This window comes from Mangifera indica, chromosome 18 (genome assembly GCF_011075055.1).
Source record: "Mangifera indica cultivar Alphonso chromosome 18, CATAS_Mindica_2.1, whole genome shotgun sequence".
Lineage (NCBI taxonomy): Eukaryota > Viridiplantae > Streptophyta > Magnoliopsida > Sapindales > Anacardiaceae > Mangifera > Mangifera indica.
In genome coordinates, this window is record NC_058154.1 from 2,831,853 (window position 1) to 2,848,961 (window position 17,109).

A 17,109-nucleotide genomic window follows, 5' to 3' on the forward strand; every position below is an offset into this window, starting at 1 on the left:
TTTAATATGATACCATGCAAAACAAATTAGAATAAAATTAAATTTTTTTAATACAAAATTTATTTTAAATCAATCTAACATGACTTAAAATTAAATCAAATAATATTAGAATTCACACAAAAATAATACAATCCAAATCTATCCTAATGATTTATATAATTATAATTATTCACATTATTTTTTATTTTTATTTAAATATTTTATTTTATTATTAAATAATAAAAATATGATTTAATTAATCAGAGTATTGATGTGTTTTAAAAATCTTATATTTAATTTTTGTATTATTTGTAAACAAGATAAAATATTATATTATGTGTTTTATTAATAATAGGTTGGAATAATTTAATAAAAAAATTAAAATGGTAAAAATAGTTTAAAAAGTAAAACCAATAAATAATTTTAACAAATTAGGTCAACTCGAATATTTAATAGCGGGCTTAAGATTAAAAAATTTTAACATGATTTTAATTCAAATCAGGTTAAAATTAAACGTCTCTGATACAAAATTTGAACTAATATACTATGAATACAATGCGATGACATGAAACGTTAGGCCTAAAAAGCAGCATTTCATTAAAGGTATATTTTCCAGTCTATTCTCAGAACGCAGTTACCAGATAAATGTACACCTGGTTCGCACAGTGAAAGTCTCTCACATTAGCAGTCAAGATATGGAGGAATTTCCATGTGACTTGGACCAAAAAAACAAATTCCCAGCATAGGAATTTCCATGAGAATTAAAGGTATATTTTCCAGTCTATTCTCAGAACGCAGTTGGTACGACATTTCTCCTATAATACACGAAAAGTACTTGACCGGATTTTCAAATTCAAACCTACGTGTTCATGCACAAGCCTACCCACAAGCATAGTTCCAAAGAAAACATGAACATATGGCATTTGAAGCATTCAACTCCAGAAAATTAACCAAAACCTCTTTCAGGCCTTTGAAGCTATTAAAGCATGTTATCGACATTGCTTGGTTACTTCGTTTATGGACATACTCCAGTTAAACATTCAAACACATGGTCATTAGCAGTCATTATAAACTGAATAATAACAAAAATATACTGCGATAGTCTTGCTCAGAGCTAATTCATATAATCCTGCCCATTTGGACACATCAATTCTAATCTACAAGTACTCAATCCTAATATAAATTGCTATTTTGCCTTCAACCAAAGAAAATAGTTTCAGAATGAGGTAGTGATATTGATATGAACTAGAAAAGGTCTAAAACCATGTATCTGTTTTACAAAAAGATCAACTAGGATGGAAAATGGTCCTCTATCTGTCTTCTTTTATTTTCCCAATGGTATCATCGTCAACATCATTCCTTTCTAGTTTCAACATTTTTGCTCCTCAGCTAGTCATTTAAGGTAACTAAGCAGTGATTCAGTAAACATATATATCTACTATTGCATACCAACTTTCTCTGAATAGAACAAAAAGAAAATTAATCAAAATTTACCCATTCATTGTGAGTTCCTGGTCTTTTTAGCAGTGAACAGTTGGCGAAGGAAAGCAAATTTTCCTCTTGCACGAGCAGATAACTCGGTCATGGAGCCAGTACTTGTTGCTTCTGGCTCACTGGAGTCAGTTTCTGGAACAGATGGTGGGGGTGGGCCAAGTGTGAAGAGAAAAGCATTGAGCAAGCGAATGATCTGGCCAAAGCTTGGCCTCATGTTAGGGTCTTCAACCCAACAAGACTGTACGATAAATGCAAGATCAGGGGATATATCCTCCGGAAGACTAGGCCTCTCATGCTGCATCTCAGACAAAACATAACTTGATTAGCAAAATCTCCAATTCAATAATCATCCTATGCAAAATGGCCAAATGCAATAGAAAAGTACTACGCAATTGAATTATTACACCTTAAAAGCAGCAGCATAAGCAGCCTGCAAATTGGACATGCCTTCAAATGGCATGCGGTTGGTTAGCAATTCCCAAAAAACAATTCCAAAGCTGTAGACATCAACCTTGTTATTATAATGCTTCTTCTCTCCCTGACGCAGTGTCACAGTACTATACAACTGCATAGGCACATACACTGTTGGTGAGAGAGACAATCGCCCAGGAGAAGGTATGCTTCTCTGTATTTTGCATATAATGTAAATCTATCCAAACAATTGATGTCAATCACTTGCAAGTCATAGAATAGAGGATTCAGAGAAAAGGAAAAACTAGCCATAGTTGCACCATAGAAAGACTGTGCGGAACCTCAAAATCAAAGAAATGAATAAATTTCATATTTAAGCAGTTATTTTTGAAGCCACCTTGCTAGTTTGTACCCCCAACACTAATAAATTAAAATCCACAGATCCTACAAGGAAACAACTCTAAGAGCCACAAACCTCAGGAGCCATCCATCGGTAAGTTCCAGTTTCTGCAGTCATCATCTCAGTCACAGATTCTTCTCTAGCAAGACCAAAATCAGCAAGCTTCACAGACTTCTGATTTGCTGTCAGCAATAAATTATCTGCATTGAAACAATTAATTGTCAGTTATATGCTATCCAGGACAGGAAATTACAATCTAACTTCTGCTTCAATAAATCATAATAGTTACAAACATCATTCATTTCAGCTGAAAGGATAAGTAGTTGTTTCAATGAATGTGTTACAATCATCTTTAGTACAAAAACCTTAGATACAAATATTCAGTTTTATTAGCTTGAGCTAATTAGCAGAAGTAAAGTTATAAACAAGTACATACTGACAGAACTAAAAATTTGACTAAAAAATAAACCAAAATTCAGGACAATCCCTTATTGGATGATGCAAGGCACAAAAGAAAAGAATCTAAGATAAAAATACAGATAAATACAAGATCAATATATACAGACACTGTTTCAATGTTAGTTATGTTACAATAAAATTTAGTCTCTACATATTTATTGAGATGACTGCAAGTTCTTTATATGCTTTCACTAAACAGAAAAAGGGAAGAAACGAAAAAGAAAAAAAGGTCAAGCACATCACTCCTCCACACTCACACATAAAAAGGAGTAACTCTGCATAACACCTTAAAAGAACCTTGGATCACTATTACAACATAATAAACTGTGGTCAGGGAGTACCAGGTTTCAGATCTCTGTGTATAATGCCATTGGCATGCAGACATTCCATGGCTCGAGCAATGTCAAGAGCAAAATTTAAAGCCACAGGAAGCTCTAACTGATTTGGACGAATGTTAACCAGATACTTTCGCAATGACATCCCTGGTAATAGCTCTGTTACTATCACCATCAGAGGATCCTTACAAGCTCCAATAAACTGCAAAGTAAAGAAACATGAAAAGCTAAGTACAATTAATATTACAGATACACAGACAATGGATAGAATTTTGTAGGTAGCAAGCATTAAAGTGAACTATAATGAAACCCATACAGTTATGTGTGTAATCTTCCTTTAGGAAATGAAAGTGCAAATGTACACAAGTAAACTTGCAGATACTTTCTTCATCGAGTTCAGTGATTCAAACCTTGTAAGATTAGCCAAAGATGCGGAAGAAAGGGGAAGAAAGGGGCTTCATTTTGACACTCACCTTGACAAGATTCTGATGTTTTACTCTAGACATCATATTGACTTCACGAATAAAACGATTCTCAAGTGAAACTATTTCTCCTGAAGTGCTCCCCCGGTGGAGAACTTTGATGGCAACAATTTGATCACCATACCTGGAAAAGTATTAGACTTCATCTATGTAACCAGAAATACTAGTTGCAAGACAAACTACTCTTACAGTTCCAGCGTGATAGCCAATGGTACAATTCACATCATAATAGATGGAAAATCCTTATATCCAAATATAAAAATCTACACAAATATCTACCAAATTTTACGTGCCATTCAGAAGAGTAAACAGTTTAATTAATATACATCTTAAATGTCAAATGTAGTTAACCAAAACGAAAAATTGGCGGTATTTGTTCCTCAAGAAACAACCCACCTCCATTTTAAAAAATACGAGGAGAAAATAAAATTTCAATCCCACATACATTAGGTTCTCATGTTACAGCTATATCCCAGTACAATTACACATTTAATAAACACGTCAGTTGCAGAGTACAATACATGGCCATCCTTGTTCATTCCATCAGCAAACTGTAGCTTACATTATCAATAAAATTAAGCAAAAACTGAAAAACCTGTTTTGCATTGGTAACAACAAAAAAGATGAAAGTAAAAACTCAGTTAACATAAAGAAGCTGACACTAACCTTCCTTCATAAACTTTTCCGTGAGCTCCTTCACCGATTTTGGAGCCGATAAACAAAAATTTAGGGTCAACAAGTAGACTTTCATCGATGGTCAACTGCGGCGCCGTTATAGATCCATTTAGCGAGATGGTCATAGATGATTCTCTCTCGACAGACCTCCGCAAAACATGCTGCTCTTTTTCCCTCTCTTCTCTTCCTCCTCTGTTCTCGTCGTTGCTGCAACTCATAGTCGCAAACTCAAACTATTCCCGAGCTCCTCATTCTTTAAAAAAAAAAATTGCTTTTTTTTTTTTTCACTTCAATCCTCTTCTCTCTATACACAAACAAAAATTATCGCCCCAAATCAGCTTAAAACAAGAATAATTTTTTTCAATCTCGCAGACGTACTAATTCCACAAAACCAAAACCTAATTCCTCTGATGGCTGTTACTTAACTTCTCTCTCAAAATTAACCGTTCAGAATCGCCAACACACGAAAAAGAAGGAAAAATGTTCAAATAGATATCCGAATTAAATAGTACTCCGAAGTTCTCATATTTTCGAAGCCTCAACTTCCGTGCATAAATTTAAAACCAGAAAAGTTCAAACAATGAAAACAAGCTGAAGACCAAAAAAAAAAAAAAACCTTAAAGTCCACGCTAAAAAAAATGAAAAGTAATTGACATAATCGTCGTCATGTTCATGAACAAGATCAAAAACGACGTCGTTGTGAAAGAGTTTTAATTTGCGTGTAAAAATTTTCCGGTGAATTGACGAGAATCAGCTCCGATGGAAGTTCTAAATAGAGTGGAGCAGAACATGAAGAAAAAGCGAAGAGAGGAGTTGATGTTAGGAGAAAATGGAGGGCCAATGAGAAGAGTACACTTGGAGAGCACGGAAAGGAGGCTTTTATGTTGGTGGCATCAGCGATTCGGCTCTGATGGACTTCCCGGCTACAGACAAACTCATCCCATTCTCTCGGCTCTTCTCGGCTTCACTTCCATCATTGACTCAGCTAAGCTCCACTTGGTTTCCATTAAAAAAAAGTAATTTTTTATTATTTTTCCTTTATTAGAATATTTTTTATAAAAATTAAAAATAAAAGGATATTATAAAAAATAATCCCTCCCCTAGAATCTTAACCAACTAATTAATTGAAGGGTTATTAAAGTAATTGCCCCCTCACTCACAATGTACAGTAAAAATGCCCCATGTCTTAAATCCTCAGCAAAACTATCTTTTTTTACAAAAGTTTAAACAAAAGTATCCTAATTTTTTTTTAAATACCAATAATACTCTTCACCACTTTATATAACACTCACCCTCATACTTTTCTCACACCATTAAAATTTTTATTTTTCACTCAATATCTGACCCTGAAGGTTTGTTTGAAAAAAAAAAATTTATGCTTCTAAATTCGAATTGAAAAGAATCAATCCATGATAATAAGGTATTTATATGAATCTTAATCCAAAACTTAATTTATTTATTAAATTGAGTCCATATATTTTATTAATGTAATGACATAGGTGGCATCTGAATATTTAACAATATTTGGGAGGTTAAATAAAATATTGAGAAAATATGTGAGGTATTTTGATAATAAACAATATATGAAGGTGTTAAAAAAATGTTAAAAAAATATAGGGGCATTTTGAGATTTAACAATATATGAGGATGGTAAAAAATGTCAAATAAATATAGGGGTAATTTTAAAATTAGAAAAAATATGAAGGTGATACATGAAATACATCAAAATTAAGGAAGTATTTTGATATTATAAGAATATCAAGTTTGGTATGTTAGGAAAATATAAAGGCTATTTTGATTTTTGTTAATAATGAGGGGGTTAAATGAAATATCAAAAAATATAGGAGGTATTTTAAAATTAGACAAAATATGAGAGAGATAAATTAAATAAGCCAAAATTAGAGGGGGCATTTAGATATTATAAGAATATCAAATTTGTATATGTTAGAAAAATATAGAGGGTATTTTAATAGTTAAAATATAAAAGTAGGTTAAAAATGCAAGAAAATTATAGGGGAATTTTGAAATTAGACTAAATATGAAGGTGCTAAAAAAATACACCAAAATTGGGGGTATTTAGATATTATAAGAATATTAAATTTGTATATGTTAGGAAAAAATAGAGGATATTTTGACTTTTAATAATATATGAGAGGGTTAAAAAAATATAAGAAAAATATAAGGGGCATTTTGTTATATTGTAAAGTTTAATGTGGATTTTTATGATAAGTGTTTTTTTTTTTTAATATTGTTTATTGTAGGATTGATAATTAAAATGACGGGTTATACTGCTATTTATTTCAAAAGAAAATGGATTTAACGTGATCAAAATATCATGAAACACATTAAAGGTTTTTAAATAGTGGTTAAAATTTCATCTGATATAACACTTAAGAGATTTATCTAATTGTTAAATAAAAAATGTGGTATCAATATGATTTGAAACAACATTCAACTATACATGTAACCAAAACATATCAAACTAAACTCCTTTATAAAAATCAAAAGTAATGAAGATATTGAGGGTTATATTGACATGTCAAAATATTTTCAAGAATATATTTCAATTTTTATTAAATGTTTTGGTGTACGGCCTACAGTGGTCCAAAAACTCATGGACACCAGTAATATTAGGATGAAGGGGTGTACGGTCTTATCTGACGAGCAAGCCCCTTATGACTACCTATAAAAGCATTATGGGAGTCATATATAGTGATCATCTACTCGCATAGATCTAAGACCCCCATAACCTAATGGGGATAGTTGAAATTTATTCTTATGAAACCTTCAAACATTGAGAAATCGTAACACCCCTTTTTAGATATATACTCCTGATGAGAATATATCAAAAAAGATGTGTACAACTAGAATATTTAAAAACTTTAATATATTATCATAAGTATAAAACGTGCAAAAAAATGATGTAATAAAAATACCTTATAAGTCAAACTCATAAAATAATAATTATTTGAAAATCTCTGTTATAACATAACTACATTAATGTATCTTAAAAATACTGATAATAATAACCAACATCCGACTATTAATACTAAAGTGACATAAGCACCCCTCTCCTCGTGCAACTGCTCATTGGACCCCTAAATTCCCTTTTACCACATTACTAACCTTTACCTACAAAGCATACAAAGAAAATGCGTGAGTAAAACTCAATAAATGGAGATCTTTTGACATTCATGGCTATTAAACTATCTAGCGATAAAACTTACATTTTGTTTATAAACTAACTATTGTCACATTATGATAACTTAGTGTCCTGACATGAGTCATCCACGAAAATTGTAATGACCAAGCTGAAACCGACATAACTGATACCTTGGTGAAAGCTACTATAATGTCTTATGCACATGTCAAATGAATTATTGGACTATCTAACTGGGACACCCTGATTACACGAGAAAATCTCTAATAACAGTTTCTTTCTTTACCACATAAACTAATTGGAACTACTGACTAACCATCCAGAGATAGCCCCTACCTCAAGTACATATGTGGTGCATCCCGTTGATCATATGAGAAATATCTAAAAGCCACATCCTTACCATGCACACCTAAACTATATTGGTTAGCTATTCATCTTATTACTGAGTGCATGATGTATCTTATAAGTACCTAGTCCTATTACTTTCACAAATATCTTTACTTATGCATATAACTGGTGACTACCTAATTTTATAATACTAGTCATAAGGTTATAATTTTTTACTTAGATTAGATTTGATCTAAGTTAGTTTCGTCATCCATATAGTCAAATATCTCATATATATCATTTTTGAATTCTTTATTCTCTGTTAGCTTATTACTCTTCTTATATAACTCCCACTCCTTTATGCATATAACATAGAAGTGTAATCACCTTTTGACTTTGTCTAAGGGTACATGGTCTTGTGCTTCTTAACCTATACCTGTGTGTCTTTTGAACCACATACACGTGTGTGTGACACTTAACACACGGTTATATATAAAGCAAATGCACATAAGGAGTTAGCCTAGACACACTATCGTGTACTTGAATCCACATGTACGAGTCATATGTCATCTGGCACATGTCATCCACTTTTGGAAAGTCATACATAAACGTGTATCCTATACTGCACAACCATGTATATCTCCCCTTAGAACAAGTGTAGGATCCTTAGGTTTTCAAAATTCTATAATGACATACGGGCATGCATGAGGCCATACATGGTTGTGTGTCATGATCTAAAAATTGCACATTAGGGTTTCTATGCCTTTCTGATTGTGATCTCAATGATACACACATAGACAATACACAACAATAGTCTCTAAGCATTCTGGACATATTATTGTCACTATCTTTTTAAGCATAGCAAAAATACACAAAATCTCTTGGCATCAAATCTGAAAACAAAGATCTTTCAAGCCAAAACATATATTCATCTTACAATTTAGAAACAAAGCATGCTTATAACATGCTTTATTCACGATTACAACTAAATCATCCTAGATTGTGTATTTAACAGAAAAAAGATATTGTAAAAATTGTGATCAAGCAAGGGAAACCACTCCACTTACTTGGATTCTGACAACAAAGTCTCTCTTGCTTGACAATTGTGATTCTGGTGATCCGTAGGTAGCTCCTCAGGCAACCATAGACTCCTCTCTTACATTATCTCACTTTTGAGTGACTAAGAAGCAAAACGACTGTGAGATAATCAGAGTCGATCGTGTTTTATTTTTATCTCCAAGATGTAATATATAGGCGTGTATAGACTATACATAGTCTTGTGTCTAGTTACATAACTAAGACAACTTCTTATTTCACCGCGATCATAGTCTAACCTACTTATTGACTTTTGTTGACCATACACGATCGTGTCTACCTTCATACACAGACATGTACCCTTGAATTCATTAATCACCATATTTAAAAACTAAAAAAAGACTGAAATACCCTTGAGCTTACCTATGGGTGCTATAGAAATTATAATGGAGACATGTTGTATATAAATAAATTATAATAGAAATACGCATATATAATACTGATTGACTGCCCCTCATAGTTTGTAAAATAAACCCAGTATGTAATCTACCTCCACCATCTTCATGAAGAGCTCTAGCCACTCATTTTCACTCTGCGGGGTGACACTTTAGCCGTCATATGCCATGTCAATATACCCCATGAAAGATGTGTGGGTTATTGTCCCATAGAGTTGGATGACAAGAAAACATGAATTGGATATATAACATGAATTTATAAAACATTCAAACAAAGTCAATTGATATAGACCACTTATATCGTCTATCAAACACTGATGCAACTTGACAACTATGTGTTGAAAAACAACTTTGCACTTCACTCATATACAATATACTTTATGGTCGTTTGATACTATAGCTTTGTTGTACCATTTAAGGAAAGTTTTCTCATGCTTTACAGTCGTGGAAGAAATGGTCTGAATCTATCGTTTTACCCTCGGTTTGATCAGATTTGTGTACAAAGTGAGTACGAGTAGACCCTTTTAGAGAACTCTAACATGAATGGTCACGCACCAAGTGAAAAAAATATATAAAATTGTTAATTTAATAATTCATCTTAATTAACACGCTCGATGAAATGTGTTAATATTATCTTATCGACGTATGAAAAAAGAGGTTTGGCAGAGGAATCCTCCATTATTGTCAAGTTAACCATTTGTACTCCTAAAATGGATTGGGAAAGTAATTTTATATTATCAGTAATCACAATATAGAAGTAAAGATACATTTAATCATGGATATACTTCATCTTGATCTCCTTGTGACATAACGTCAAACAGTTCATCCCCCTGTGAGTTAATATCAATGACCCCTTTATTCATATTGGAGAGGTCAACAATTAACCACAATCATTCATCATAAAAGATAGAAAAAAAACAATTTAACACCCTTTTAGATTTAATTGCATTCAACTGACTGAATAACAACAATCTACCTACCTCCACGATCAAGGACAATGCACATGGAAAACTCTCAACCGATACTCTTTCATGGCCAGTACCATATATGAATATTAATAATAAATTGCTCAATAATATTTGATATAAAATATACTAACAACAAATAATTACAAACCTCAGGTGAAAGAGATGATGAAATCACTTGGCTAATGGGTGAGGGCCTCCCAACATCATTACGAGTACCTTATACAAAGTAAAATATACATATTAGACAAATGGGTAAATAAAATTTACATAACGAATAAATAAGATATGGCTTTTTCATTTAATTGACTATATCTGATCGTGTATGCATCATGTGTCCTTCAAACGACTTATCCAATCCTTTAGATGAGACATCTGATCTTGCAAGACAGACATTTAGTCCTATAAGCTAGAAATCTCGTCCAATATCATATTGCTCCAGTGGGCCAATGCAATATCTAAGATGGATATAATGGGTGACATAATTGATAGACACTTGTACATGGGGTACTTAGTAGCACAAGCCCGAACACCATGAAGAGTAGTAGGCTCAGTGGTTTAGGTCTCGATAGATGGACATGTAAACTACTCAATAACCAGGGCCTGAACATCAACAAATGTCTCAAGACTAGAGGTTTGAATGTCCACATATAACATAGCGGGAGAAGCTCCATCTTCTGTCAATGAGGGTGCTAAGAAACATGAAGATGACTAAGAATTTGACATACCTGTGTAGGCAACAATGTCAGTATACCCTCATGTAGCCTCCTCAATCTATGTCGGTTAGAGCAGGAAAGTAACATCACCTTGTCTATTCGAATATATAATTAAACATATTTGAATTAATTAATTAATTAATCAACTAATCAATTAACAATTACATGTCTTATCATCAATGAATATAATTTCAATATGATTTTATCTAGGAATAACAACCAAGTCCACCCAATTATATAGAGTATTGATCGTCTCGTAGATCTAAAACTATAATGTAAACATCAATGTTTAAATTTAATTAATAATTTTTTCCCTTTGTAATCAACATATATAATTAACAAATATACACATACTTGGAATGCGAGTAGAGACCCGTAGATATTATATTTACTCATTTTTGTCATCTGACTAGAGTAGATCCTTTCACTCACTTAGGACATCGACTTGTATGTCATATCCTATATTGGAACACCCTACGGGTATGAATTGAAATCGTCCGAGTGATCAACCAACTGAAAATAGTTTGTAAATGTCTTTTTTTCGTCAGTCGCTTTCTAATAACACCATATAATGACAATACAACAAGGTCATTTAAATGACATCAATATTGTCATTCCCTTATGCCCTCACCAAGAAAACTTGCTCTAAATCATAATATTGCACTTTCTAACATCCCTAAAAATAGTTCTCTAAAATCCTATCTCCAAAACCTCATGAAATATATGATGTAATGGTAATGATTTGACTGAATAGTAGCTCGGTCATAAACACAAACTCGAATGGGTTGAACCTCATGTTAACTTCATTAATCCTAAACCAAAACTAATTTCTCCTTAAACCCTAATACAATTGTCACAACATAAATGAATGCACCAACACTCTGTTAAATCTCATATCTAGTAATCAAAGCAAATGTCTAAAACATATCCTCTCAAACAACTGCAACTATGTTTATGTTAATGTGGATTTAATCTTAGACAATGTATTTCACTATACATGTGAAGTCACCTCTACCTGAAAATGTCATGTCTCGTTTGAAATTCTCAATTTGTCATTGGGGTCTTTACGCTTTCTTTTTTGAGAAACTTCATGTAAAAAGGAAATTATTATTATGACAAAGTTGATAAGAATTTTAGAAAAAAACAAACATAAAATATGAAATTAATATCAAATGCATATCAATACCAAAAAAAAAACTTAAAATTTGAAAACTACATGTAAAAAAAAAACCCTAAAATGACAAAAATAAAAAAACAGACCTGAAATTCAAAAACTATATGTTGAAAAACTCTAGAATGATAAAAATCGAAAAACATATCAGAAATTTGAAACCTATACATAAAAAAAAAACTTTAAAATGATAACAATAAAAAAATAGACTTAAAATTCAAAAACTATACATTAAAAAACTTCTAGAATGATAAAAATAAAAAAATTTGAAAACTATACATAAAAAAACCCTAGAAAGACAAAAATTGAAAAACCAATCTAAAATTTAAAAACTATACGTCAAAAAACTCAAGACTGACAAAAATTGAAAAATTACCTTGAAATTAAAAAATAACACATCGAAAAATCCTAGAATGACAAAAATAAAAACAAACCTGAAATTCAAAAATTGCATGTTAAAAAATCTTAGAATGATAAAAATAAAAAAACTAGTCTGAAATTTAAAAACTACATATCGAAAAATTTTAGAATTATAAAAACCAAAAAACAATCTAAAATTTGAAAACAATGTCGAAAAATTGTAAAATGACAAAAATAATAAAATGAATCTGAAATTTAAAAACTACACATAAAAAAAACTCTATAATGACAAAAATTGAAAAAACGATCTAAAATTCAAAAACTATACGTCAAAAAACCCATGAATGACAAAAATCGAAAAATGAACTTAAAATTCGAAAACTACAAGTCAAAAAACCTTAAAATATGAAAAAATGAACATAAAATTCAAAAATTACACGTCGATAAACCCTAAAATTGGAACTAATATCAATTTGCCCCCTTAACAATCCCTTTCTCTCCCATAGTTCAATTTGTTTAAAAACTCACAATATTCCCCCTCATGGGATGTCACGGGCATAACTGTTTAAAAAATCAAAATTTCCTCCATTCCCTGTGGTTCTCTCGTGATCCCTTATGGGATACTATTCAAAAAAACATATTTTTTCCCCTCTCTTAAGGTTCTCTAGTGGATTTTTCAATATAGTTATTGTTTAAAAAATCACATTTCCCCCATTTGTTATGGTGTCGATCCAATTCGAAAGATATTTATCAAACCCAAGATTCCTCAGGTTGAAGATTTATCCCTCGAGGTGACATGACAACATGAAAAAGCTATATTTTTTTACCAAAATCTTATTTTCCAGCTATCATTTCAATAAGATATGATTCTAAACCTACTAAAACACAATAACCCTAAACTAAATAATCCAAAACAAGTAAGAATCAAGCTACAAAATCGATTGTTCAAAACCAAAACTCGAAATTAATAATGCCCAAAATCTTCTACTAATCGATAAAATCTAAATGTGAAAAAGATTCAAACAAGATAAGAGACGATGTACTGGCCTCCTGTGCTATTTTTGTCACCGATAAACTGTAAAAATGTTGCAGAAAAGACAAAGTTTTGAGTAGCGTTAGGAGTCCCATGGAAGCCTTGGGTTTTTTTCAAATTTTGGAACAATGAATTCGAGAAAAATATTGATAGGAATATAAATTTGTTTTGTTTATATATGAGTACATTTCGGTCATTTCATGTTAATGAGGTTTTTTTGCTTAAGTTAAACAAGATTGGGCAATTTCATTTAAGCCCTTAATGTTTAGGGCAATTAATTTTAAAACCCTTAATTAAATATAATTTTGATATCTTTAACCTTAAACAAAATTCAAAATAAGCAATTGGAGATCAAACACTCTCAGTCAAGATCAAAACAGTAACATTAGAGAAGAAGAATTATGGGGAAAAAAAAAAGAATTATTGTCAAAGAACAAGAAGAATCACAAAAAAAAAAAAAAAACATCACCAATGAGTTGAGCTCCATTGTGGAGACATTAATGGTAGAGATTTTGTGGTTTTTGACAATAGAACAACAAATTAAAATTTAATTTAACAAAGCAAAAATTTCGCAAAATCCCTTTTTGTATCATTCCCATATAATAATTAATTCACAAATATATAAAAATACACACATGATGTTTATTAGATATACCTACCTTGGTTGCTCCTTTGTCTTTCTCTAATGGCAAGAAGTTGTGAAGTTGTACTTTCAAAACCAAGCATAAGTCTACTCCTTGGTATTCGCAAGAAGCAGGAATGATGGTGGTTTGGTTGTGCTTATGGCTTGCTAAAATTAAAGGACAACTTTATGGTAAGAGGGGAAGGAAATTCTCTCTCCCTTGTGGCTAAGGTTGTATAAAATAAACATTATATTTTTGAAGCGAGAAGACACTCATATATATATACACAAATACGTGTGTCGCTAGGGACTTGAACATGTCCTAGGTAGCTTCATCATGCATGTTTGGGACAAAAACATGTCCTAGCCGTGCATAACTAGGGTAGGAAATTGTCTCACCTATGCGCATGAATATACAGCTCACAAGAGTTGTATATTTCATGAACGTCTGTTTAATGCATACATATATTTTATTTAATTTTCTCATGATTTATGAAATTATTATTTTAATAATGATAGGATAAAATCTCATATCATCTTAATTTAAATTTCAAATTAGATTATGTGAATTTAAGTTAATCCAACTAAATCCTACTAATTCTCGTATACACTCTAACTACTCAAGATTATTATACTAAAGTCCTAAAGTATAATAAAATACACTTAGGGTCCATAGGTCTTTCTAAGGCTCTAGATTCTCTATCTGAAATATAGATCAAATCCAACTCAAACAATCCTCACGTCTTCAGAGTTTATTAACTCTTTTTGTGTGTAACCTATAGGTTCTCCACTAAGTCAATGGTGATCAGATTCATGTTAGGTTCTTGACTTGGTATTTGTCTAAACGCTGACCAAGATTGGTCTCTAATAAAGCATCATGGCCATCAAATTAGTAGAGGTCAATATGTGACTTCTTTTAACCTGTCAGTGATATGGTAACTTGTATAATTCAATCTTTTCGTTATATAATATCTTTTTGACGTTGAGATATAGATTAAGTGTCTCCTTCAAGGCTATCCAAATTACATAAATTGACTTCTGTTAATGATCGGATATTATTGAATCTAACATCAACTCAATCCCACGATAATCAAAGATTTAATTAATCATTGACATTTGTCTCTATATGGTCAGTCACCATCTTTCTAACAATCCTTTAATCGAACTACATTGGGCTGGTGTCAAACTATACTAATCCTTATACAAGGTGGTCTAGTGACCTCAAATCTAAGGATCACATATACCTTTGTTCACTAAAAACATATTTTTCATAAACATTAGAGCAACTATCCATATGAATCCTCTTGATGGGTCAGTCCAATAGACATGTCTACAATATGCATTTATGTGTTACACCAAGTCATCAACAAACAACTTTGACATATGAGAATTGTCATAATCTTTTGATAAGGTTGTTCAACATTATAATAACTCTATCACTATTAGTCATGCCCTTTAGTTATGGTAATATCAAAGTTATAGACATTTGAAGAATAACCATCTAATGTGTGCATAGTATTCTCACGATCAGGTGTTGAGTATTGATATTCTCGTCACGGTTCAATTATTGTTAGAACAATTATCTATTTAACATAAGATGCAAATAATATAAATGTCATTTTATTAATCAATTTATCAATGACTACATCAAATATCAAATGTGATAATTGACTCTAGGGCACTACCCTAACACCGATGAGATTTCGATCTTGAGTTTAAGATTAACAAACTAAAACTTTAACTCAAGATTGACTTATTCAAGCTAAACGGTGGTTCCAATCTAAGCTAACTCAAATTGCTTCCAACTTATCCTGAACCTTATCATTTACATTATTTCACATTGAAAACACAAAAATCAAGTAAGAATGGTCATTACATTTAAGTATTATGATCATTCTTCACCTGAAATTCGGGAATTCATTTATTATTGTGTATTATTAGGTTGTTTTAATATCAATCTACAGTGGAGTTCGACAATTTGCATATGTTACCTAGATTATACTCTATATAACATACATGAATGGGATAAATGTTGAATTAGATAGTTCCTACAAATATTTTACTTTAAGCATTGTAATTTTCTAGTGTGTTTGGTCTAAAGAATTTTTTATTATCAAAACAAAAAAATTAGCACAAAGATAAATCGTCTTAATGATTAATAGGTAAAAATTAAAAAATGTGTTTCGATAAATTAGTATGTATAAATAATTATTATGTTTGATTCGTAATGATAAAAAAATACTAGAAAACTATTTTACTTAAATGTCTTTAATATGTTAAACTAAATTTATTAAGTTGGATATAACTATAATAAAATTAAAATTATCTTGATAATTTGTTAAAGCCTAAAGACTAAGAAAAATGTGGTAATTAGATTATTCTTATTTAAACTGCTACGTTAGTTTAGTAATAAAATACTACCAACAAAATAACATTAATAATAAAAAATAAATTTCCAAAGTAATTTCGTATTTTCCATGAATCATGCCCTTAATAATTGTGAGATGATATTTTAACACCTATAAAATTGTAATTGAGATGAACAATTACAAATTGTTTAAAATAATTATTAGACTAAATAAGTTTAGACCAAACTTCATAGATGAAATTTTTATTATGCCATAAAAATTTGACAAGTCGAGCTTTTTATAGTCGTTAAAACATGTATGGATGGGCATCTCCTTGATTAGGGTTAGATTTGATATGAGTTTAACTTGAATATGATCAAGTTCAAAATAAATTTAAATATAAAAGTGTCAATTTGAGATTTGTGAATTAATATTTAAATTCAATTCAAAAATAATTTTATTTTAGATTCAATTCAAATTTAAATTATTTTTATGAAAACGAATCTAATTCTTAATTTAAACTTATCTTGTTCAATTTGAACCTAAGTAACTTGAATCAAATGTCGCCCTGACCCCAGCAATTCTCCATTTGTATGCTTTTAATGATGTTGAAGCTAGTGTTGTCTTCCCATACTAACCCCAATAATTCAACTTCTTTACTTCAAAATAAATCATTTACTAA

General features: G+C 31.0%; 1 protein-coding gene across 1 annotated transcript; it reads right to left on the bottom strand.

The window, feature by feature from the left end:
• Window positions 1-1,070: 1,070 nt before the first annotated feature.
• On the bottom strand, window positions 1,071-5,094 carry LOC123202201 (serine/threonine-protein kinase STY13-like). The gene is made up of 6 exons (XM_044618037.1): window positions 4,227-5,094; window positions 3,552-3,684; window positions 3,085-3,280; window positions 2,360-2,484; window positions 1,880-2,038; window positions 1,071-1,768 (listed from the first exon to the last, which is right to left on the bottom strand). Exons 1-6 carry the CDS (start codon window positions 4,451-4,453, stop codon window positions 1,478-1,480), a joined length of 1,131 nt encoding a protein of 376 aa, XP_044473972.1. The 5' UTR covers window positions 4,454-5,094; the 3' UTR covers window positions 1,071-1,477.
• Between the last annotated feature and the right edge of the window lie 12,015 nt (window positions 5,095-17,109).